This window comes from Primulina tabacum, chromosome 1 (genome assembly GCF_025594145.1).
Source record: "Primulina tabacum isolate GXHZ01 chromosome 1, ASM2559414v2, whole genome shotgun sequence".
Taxonomy (NCBI): Eukaryota; Viridiplantae; Streptophyta; class Magnoliopsida; order Lamiales; family Gesneriaceae; genus Primulina; species Primulina tabacum.
This window is the reverse complement of record NC_134550.1, coordinates 46,847,617-46,857,050: the sequence shown is the minus strand read 5'-3', so window position 1 is coordinate 46,857,050 and position 9,434 is coordinate 46,847,617. Positions and strand designations below refer to the sequence as shown.

General features: G+C 36.9%; 1 protein-coding gene across 1 annotated transcript; it reads left to right on the top strand.

Moving 5' to 3' along the window:
- Positions 1–235: 235 nt before the first annotated feature.
- On the top strand, positions 236–8,443 carry LOC142545098 (cellulose synthase A catalytic subunit 4 [UDP-forming]). Its single transcript, XM_075652074.1, has 12 exons — positions 236–350; positions 451–658; positions 828–937; positions 4,075–4,144; positions 4,255–4,411; positions 4,656–5,268; positions 5,354–5,491; positions 5,656–5,781; positions 5,887–6,099; positions 6,396–6,914; positions 7,099–7,449; positions 7,707–8,443. The coding sequence occupies exons 1-12, from the start codon at positions 261–263 to the stop codon at positions 8,286–8,288; spliced, it is 3,177 nt and encodes a 1,058-aa protein (XP_075508189.1). The 5' UTR covers positions 236–260; the 3' UTR covers positions 8,289–8,443.
- The last annotated feature ends 991 nt before the right edge of the window (positions 8,444–9,434 follow it).

Sequence of the window (9,434 nt, the reverse complement as noted above, 5' to 3'; positions counted from 1 at the left end):
TAATATTTAACATTGGATGAAGATATCTTAATGTTCTCCCATTTAAAGGGTATTAAAGTCCTCATCACATGGAGGGAAAAAGAAGAAGCAAGCAAGATGTCCCTCTTGTTACCAATCTTGCTTCTTTTCGAATCAAACCCCAAATGCAGACCCCTCACCTACAATCTGGTAGCCTCCCCCCTCCCAATCAAAATCTTCATAAAAACCCTCCTTCACTCCACTAGGAACCACCCAAGCTAGCTATCTCCGACCGCCCGGCCATGAAGTCGTCAAACTCCACGTCCGGCCTCTTCGCTGGCTCTCACGCCCGCAACGAACTGCATGTCTTGCATGGAGCTGATCAAGATCAGGTAAGCTAACATCTTACTGATTATGATATATTTGTACATACACTGTCTCCGTTCACTGACATGAGCTAGCTTTCATGATTAATTACCCCGGCATACACAGCATAATCGGGATTCATCATCAACAAGGGAATCTGCCACCATAACGTGCCGGGTATGCGGAGATGAAATCGGATTGAAGGAAAACGGAGACAGATTCGTGGCGTGTGGCGAGTGCGGGTTCCCAGTCTGCCGGCCTTGCTATGAGTATGAGAGGAGTGAAGGAAACCAGAGCTGTCCTCAATGCCATGCACGCTACAAGCGCCACAAAGGTATCTTACATTTCATTCCTCATTTATCTTACGCTACATATCTTTGATCTAATACTTCTGCGCGCGCGCATACACATATATACACATATCGCAAATATACGAACCCGTCGATAATATCGTCGTGTGTAGGTGATCGTTTAGTAAATCTGTTGCATGCATGTTTGATTAGGTTGCCCGAGGGTGGAGGGAGACGACGAAGAAAATTTCGATGATGATTTTGAAGACGAATTTCAACTCAAAAATCATCACGCTAATCATGTTTCTCATCATCACGATTCGGTAATTCTACAAATTTACTAAGATATGTTAAAACTGTTATCTATCTCTTGATATATAAGAGCTAATAGATGCATATTTCGGTAAACCTTACATACTAAGATATATTTTACTATTGCAGAATCAAATGCATACATTCAAATAAATACTATTAGGAAAACCACATTTAAACTAAGTTAATTTCATGATTATAAATTTTATGCATATAATTATAATAATAATATCTGTAATAAATTTATTGATTAATTACGTTGCTTTTTTTTTAAAAGGGTGTACAGTTATAGGTATAAAACTGATGCAATTTGGCTCGAACAAGATTGTCCGAGTTGGTAGAGTATGTAAGCACTTGATCAGTAGTCATGAGTTCGATTTACTCTACCAAAATTTTTTCGGACGAGCTTGTCGCACAAGTTCTGCAGAATGTGGTTTATTTGACTGACGTGATTTGAAGACTATCATGTTATCTTGTGAGTTTACCCACTTAGCACCGAATAATAGTAGATGAATTTCTTCGTCATAAAAATAATATGATGCAATTTATACCAATTCAATTTGATGACATAATTCCTAAATCAAGGGGGCATAATGAGATTCAACCGATATTACATATATGAAAATACCCACACAAGTGAAATAGATCCGCGCTCAAGGATTTATCAATAGACCCGCGCTCAAATATATTTTAAAAGATTATTTTAATATAAAATTAAGAACCAAATCCATTTTCCAAATATACCCGGTTGGTAGCCATCCCTTGTTAGTTAATTTTCAGTGCTCGTGCATTAGGAACAATTAAAAAAGTAGGAGTGAGAAAGAAATTATTTAAAAAACGAGGACTATGACTTTTTTTTTTAAGAAACAAGGAGTTGGCTCCTGATTATTATATTAGCCGTAATTAAACTTTTAACTTAATCAATTAATTGTCTTTTTCTCTTTCTTCTCGATCGACACACATATTTCCCAATTAAAATTTACGAGCCATCTATCCTTCCACCCAGAAAAATTGGTCGACCAAAATTAAATTGATCGACCAAAAAGACTTTTCTTGGTCGACCAAGAATAAATTTCTTCTTGGTAGACCAAAAGACCAACACCTTGGTCGACCAAGAAGAAATTGGTATTGGTCGACCAAGAAGAAAATTTCTTCTTGGTAGACCAAATGGTGGTCTTCTTCTTGGTAGACCGAAGGACCACCATTTGGTCTACCAAGAAGAAATTTCTTCTTGGTAGACCAAAGGACCAAAATGTTGGTCCACCAAGAAGAAATTTCTTCTTAGTCGACCAACAAAATTTTGGGTCGATCAATAAAATTTTGGGTCGACCCAAAAGATTGGAATTTTGGGTATACTCAAAAGGCTGGAACTTTGGGTCGACCCAAGTTGGTACATAAATGCTACTTTGGCGACCCAAGTTAAATATGTGTTTCATATGTTAAATCATGTAATATTATGTAATGAAATTGTGATTCATATGTTAAAATATGCAATATAGTTGTGAAATTATGATCCATATGTTAAAACATATAATTGTGATTTTTATGTTAAAACATGTAATTCAATTGAAATTATTGTGATCATATAATTGTGATTTTTATGTTAAAACATGTAATTCAATTGAAATTGTGATTCATATGTTAAAATAGTAACATAGTTGTGAAATTGAGATTTATAAGTCAAAACATGTAACATAATAAGTTAAAACATATTACATTATAGAACATACTATACTTGTGATTATGTAATTGTGATTTATATATTCAAACATGTAACATACTTGTGAAATTGTGATGCATATGTTAAAACATGCAACAAAGTTATGAAATTGTGATTCATATGTTAAAACATATAACATAATTGTGAAATTTGTGAAATTGTAATTCATATGTTAAAACATGGAACATAGTCGTGAAATTGTGATTCATATTTTAAAACATGGAACATAGTTGTGAAATTGTGATTCATATGTTAAAACATATAACATAATTGTGAAATTTGTGAAAGTATGATTCATATGTTATAACATGTAACCCAGAAATCACCAGGGTCGACCCAAAAACTGACCCACAACAAAATTCCATCATAAATACTTAAATCGAAATAAAAAAGATCAATACAATGTCCAATAATTAAAAGATCAATACAATGTCGAATGATTATCAAACATAATACAATGTCCAATAATTATAAAAATCAATACAATGTCCAACAATCAACAACGATCGACCAAATTGATCGACCAAATTTGGTCTTTGACCAAGCTTTTGATCGACTAATTCTTCAAAGAATTGGTCGACCAAAGCATTGGTTTTTGACCAAGCTTTGGTCAAAGACCAAAGCAATGGTTTTGACCAAGTTTTGGTCGACCAAAGCAATGGTCGACCATTGTTTGGTCGACCAAAGTTTTGGTGGACCATTGTTTGGTCGATCGCATGATAGACTACTGTTTTTTGGTCGTTTCGATCAAGAAGAAATTGGTGTTGGTCGACCAAGAAGAAAATTTCTTCTTGGTAGACCAAATGGTGGTCTTCTTCTTGGTAGACCAAAGGACCAAAATGTTGGTCCATCAAGAAGAAATTTCTTCTTAGTCGACCAACAAAATTTTGGGTCGATCAATAAAATTTTGGGTCGACCCAAAAGGCTGGAATTTTGGGTATACTCAAAAGGCTGGAACTTTGAATTGGTCGACCAAAGCAATGGTCGACTTTGACCAAAGCTTAGAATTGGTCGACCAAAGCAATGGTCGACCATTGTTTGGTCGACCAAAGTTTTGGTGGACCATTGTTTGGTCGACCGCATGGTAGACTACTGTTTTTTGGTCGTTTCGACAAAAACGTGGTCGAAATTTTCTTCCTCAACCAGTCGATCGACGAACGAAAATAAACAATAAATCGAAATAAACATTAATATTATCAGATTATATGTAATCAAATTTAATGATGTATTTACACTTAAAACACAGAGACATTTAAGTAAATTGACTTATGGATTTTTTTTTAAATACGTCGTGTCCCATTCTATTTTCCCTAAATTTCCCGCATTATTCCGACAAAAAAAAAAAAATTATCTTGGATGTATCCTGACCTGGGGGGATGAATTGATTCGGAAATTGCAATTCGTTGAATAGAATCCCTTCCTCTGCAGGAGCATGGGGATTACAATCAGAATCAGAATCATCCCAACGGAGTCCCAGTTACTTCAGTTGCAGGAAGCGGTAACCAATTTTAAGAAAGTTTTTGTTAATTTAATGTTCAAGAACAGCCCATTATAAATTTATAATGACCTCGACAGCATGTTCTATTGATTTTTTTTTTTTTGATATAGTTGCCGGAAAGGATTTTGATGGTGAAAAGGAAGCTTATTATAACAACGAGGAGTGGAAGGAAAGAGTGGAGAAATGGAAAACCAGACAAGAAAAGAGAGGCCTCTTTACAAAAGCAGATGATGGAAAACATGATCAAGATGATGACGAGGACTTCCTGTAAGATATCGGCATCCCTAGTTTGATGTTTTCTTGATTTTGTTGATGTGATTGCATCTGTTTTCTTGATAGCTTGTTGCCACTGAACCCGTGTTCTTTTGTTTTGTCGATTCGTTTTATGTCATAGGAATGGTTTTCTTGATTTATTTTGTTACAAACTAATATGCGTTTTTTCATTTCTTATGTTATGATCGAAACCGTTTCCCTGTCTTCGTGCGCTGATAATACTACAATGATTCCTCAGTATGGCTGAAGCCCGTCAACCTCTCTGGCGAAAAGTCCCAATTTCTTCCAGTCTAATCAACCCCTATCGCATTGTCATCGTCATTCGATTCATTGTTTTATGTTTCTTTTTCCATTTTAGAATCTTGAGCCCAGCCTATGACGCTTATCCCTTGTGGTTTATCTCTGTGATATGTGAGATATGGTTTGGTTTATCCTGGATTCTTGATCAGTTTCCCAAATGGTTGCCCATTAACCGTGAAACCTATCTTGATCGCCTGACTTTGAGGTTTGAGCGAGAGGGGGACCCTACCCAGCTTAGCCCAGTTGATTTCTTTGTAAGCACAGTGGACCCTCTTAAGGAACCTCCCATTATTACAGCTAATACTGTCCTTTCAATCTTGTCTGTTGATTATCCGGTGGAGAAGGTGAGTTGCTATGTATCTGATGATGGTGCCTCCATGCTTCTCTTCGACTCTTTGTCTGAAACGGCCGAGTTTGCTAGGAGGTGGGTACCATTTTGCAAGAAATATAGTGTTGAGCCCAGGGCACCGGAATTCTACTTCTCTGAAAAAATTGACTACTTGAAAGATAAGGTTCAACCTACTTTTGTGAAAGATCGTAGGGCCATGAAGGTAAATAATGTAACCCCTTCTTCAGCTGATCTCAGTTTAATTTGATGCATTATATAACTCGTATGAAGTTTTTACCATTGTGCAGAGAGAATACGAAGAGTTTAAAGTAAGAATTAATGCATTAGTGGCCAAGGCTCAGAAGAAGCCAGAAGAAGGATGGGCTATGCATGATGGGACTCCATGGCCAGGGAACAATACGCGCGACCATCCTGGCATGATTCAGGTGAAGAGGCCAGGCCTTAGCAGAAATTTTTTTAGCCCTAAAAGTGGTTGAGTTCTTGAGCTTTTGGCTGAATGTAATTGCTGATTTAAATTACTTATGCATTACAACAAATGAGCATCTACTCACGAATGAAATTAATTAGCTGAAAATTTCTTGTGATGCAGGTATATTTGGGAAGTGAAGGTGCACTCGATGTTGAAGGCAAGGAGCTACCACGGCTGGTGTATGTCTCACGTGAGAAACGACCAGGTTATCAACACCATAAGAAAGCTGGTGCAATGAATGCTCTGGTATGTAGCCGGTTTTTGTTTAAATCTGCTGTGGTTTTTCATTGGAAAAGTGCTATTCAGTTAAATGTTGCTAATGCTTGGGACCTGCTTTGCGTTGAGCAACAGGTACGAGTATCTGCCGTGCTCACTAATGCACCATTTATGTTGAACTTGGACTGTGATCATTACCTCAACAACAGCAAGGCTGTCAGGGAAGCCATGTGCTTTTTGATGGATCCCCAAATTGGGAAGAAGCTTTGCTATGTCCAATTTCCACAGAGATTTGATGGTATCGACCGCCACGACAGATATGCTAATCGCAATATTGTATTCTTTGATGTAAGTCATATAATTTCTATCTAAGTTGCAAGGCAATTCAACTATCAGAGACTCCTAGTATTTTCTTCAATGGATTAATCCTAATGAAAATGTTCATAAAATAGTATTTTCGAAAGGAAATATGAATAATAATATTATATCATTTCCAAAGCTTGGCCTAGGTCAAAAGTGAATTATCTTACAGATCAGGCTTCCTCTAATCCCAATCTCTATTATAATAGATGAAGAGTTGAGATAGATTTGATCCTTGCTTTTTATTACAATCTTTTTAACACTGCCAAGTATTTATCTACCAGATTAACATGAAAGGTTTAGATGGCATTCAAGGGCCTGTATATGTTGGCACCGGGTGTGTCTTTAACAGGCAGGCATTGTATGGCTATGATCCAGCTGCATCTGAAAAGCGGCCGGCGATGACTTGTGACTGCTGGCCCAACTGGTGCTGCTGTTGCTGTGGTGGATCAAGGAAGTCAAACACTAAGAAGAAAGGGCTGAAGGCTTTACTTGGGCTTGGAGGACTCTATAGCAAGAAGAAGAAAATGATGGGAAAGCAGTACACTAGGAAATCATCTGGACAAGCTTTTGATCTAGAGGAAATAGAAGAAGGGCTTGAAGGATATGATGAGTTAGAAAAATCATCTCTCATGTCTCAAAAAAATTTCGAAAAACGGTTTGGTATGTCACCAGTTTTCATTACTTCCACTCTCATGGAAAATGGTGGTGTTCCTGAGGGTACTAACCCAACGTCACTTATCAAAGAAGCTATTCATGTTATTAGTTGTGGCTATGAAGAGAAGACTGAATGGGGCAAGGAGGTCAGTAGAAGCATTAGACTGTTACCATCTTTGTCCAAGAATATCATTTTTCTTTTTCATTCTAGTAGACAGTACATTTACTTTTGTTTACTATTTTAGCTAAACAATAACCTAAAGCCTGAGTACCTAGTTCATATCGAATCTTTGACCAGGTCATTAACTTCTCAAGTTTATTTGTCCTCAGATTGGATGGATTTATGGTTCAGTTACAGAAGATATTTTGACCGGCTTCAAGATGCACTGCAGAGGGTGGAGGTCTGTCTACTGCTCGCCAACGAGACCTGCTTTCAAGGGGTCAGCTCCAATCAATCTGTCTGATAGGTTGCACCAAGTCCTAAGATGGGCTCTAGGTTCTATTGAAATCTTCTTTAGTCGCCATTGTCCACTTTGGTATGGCTATGGGGGAAAGCTAAAATGGCTCGAGAGACTAGCTTATATCAACACCACTGTTTACCCATTCACCTCTATCGCTCTTCTAGCCTATTGCACACTTCCAGCTGTGTGTCTTCTTACTGGAAAATTTATCGTCCCAACTGTAAGTGTGATAGACCCTAATTGCTGGTGAATAATTTTTTTTAAAAAAACAGTTGGAATTAGCTAGTTGACTAAATGGAAAGGAAATTTCTAATTTTTATATTCTAAGCCAGTCCTTGCTGATTAGCTGGATTACTAAACAATCTTCAGTTTGTAATGGGCGATCGATTCACTTATCAATCAGATGTATCTAAAGAGTTGCAAATATGCTCTTTATAAGATTGGTTATGACTGTTCTGATGGGACTCTTTTATGCAGCTGAACAACCTAGCAAGCATATGGTTTCTTGCACTTTTTCTCTCCATTATAGTGACTGGTGTGCTTGAGCTCCGATGGAGTCGAGTAAGCATTGAGGATTGGTGGCGAAATGAGCAATTCTGGGTTATTGGAGGTGTCTCGGCACATCTTTTTGCAGTTTTCCAAGGTCTTCTCAAAGTCCTTGCGGGAGTTGACACAAACTTTACCGTGACAGCAAAAGCAGCCGATGATGCTGAGTTTGGAGAGCTCTATCTCTTCAAATGGACTACCCTTCTGATTCCACCGACCACATTGATAATTCTCAATATGGTCGGCGTGGTGGCAGGGGTAGCTGATGCCATCAACAATGGGTACGGCTCATGGGGTCCTCTGTTTGGAAAATTATTCTTTGCCTTTTGGGTTATCGTGCATCTTTATCCATTCCTTAAAGGGTTGATGGGAAGGCAAAACAGGACTCCTACAATTGTGGTTCTTTGGTCAATTCTTCTAGCTTCGATCTTCTCTCTAGTTTGGGTCAGAATCGATCCTTTCTTACCCAAACAAACTGGTCCGATACTTAAACAATGTGGAGTGGAATGCTAATTTCCTTCAATACCTTGCGTCATCTTATCATTGTCCAATTTTTCCTTTTGTGATTCATGTTATTCAGAGTGCTATGATGCATATGGTCAACAGACTCGAGACTTAAATTTTTTTACCATTTCAATAGCAATGATTGATAAGTTCATATTTTGATATGCGATTCGTTTGATTTATCGATATTGATTTGGTGAATTTTGTTGGTTAAATGTATATTCATAGTTCTTAATAGAAAAAGGAAAGCATTTGCATCGTTTATACACATGAGCGAAGAAGAAAATTCAATGCACTGAATAAACAAAGAAGAAATCAAAAAGAAAAGGCACGGTTCACATGTTCTTTGTTTTGTGTGGGATCATAATACATTGATAAATCAAATAATAAGGAAGCAAAATCCATGACAATTGCCCGTGTCTAATGCAATCTTAGCATATCGTGACATTGTTCGGATTGAATAGAAGATTTTAATAGGATTTTTTGTGGTCAAGTTTAATGAAAATAAGTGGACCGAGGGTTCATGTTTTTGAAAATAAAATAAAGAAAGTTTGAAAAACTGAAAAAAAAAGGAGCGTTGATATTATTAATTTTTGCATCAATAATGTATGTGTTTGAAGAGTTTTGGAAGACTAGTTATAGAGATGTATTGTTAACTCAACAACTAGTGTGGAAGATGATTATTGAGAACTTAGAGAGCAATTTATAGCTCTTGAAAGTTTGCCAAATTAAAGAGGAGTGGAGTTCAACAAGAAGATTTTCTTGAAGATGTATCAAAAGAGGTATAATCATGATGTAAAGGAATTGTCTAGTTACTTGTGTCATGCATTCTTGGATGACAATTTGACACATGCAGTAATTATGTATTCCTCTTTTACTCCGGATAAAAAAAAATAAATTATTAGGAGTTTTGAGATAATTTAAATATGTTTTGGGATGTTCGAAATATGACATTAATGATATTAATCCCACTATTTGCATGTGTGAGATATTGATGGATGAGTCATATACTCCTTATGTTGATAATCAAAAGAGGTCAAACCCAACTATGAAAAAAGTAGTAAAAGTTGAGGTGCTGAAATTATCGAATGATAATGTTAATTATGCTATTTCTGATAGTTCTTGAGTTTCTCTTGAGTTTCGCTAGTTCTAGTG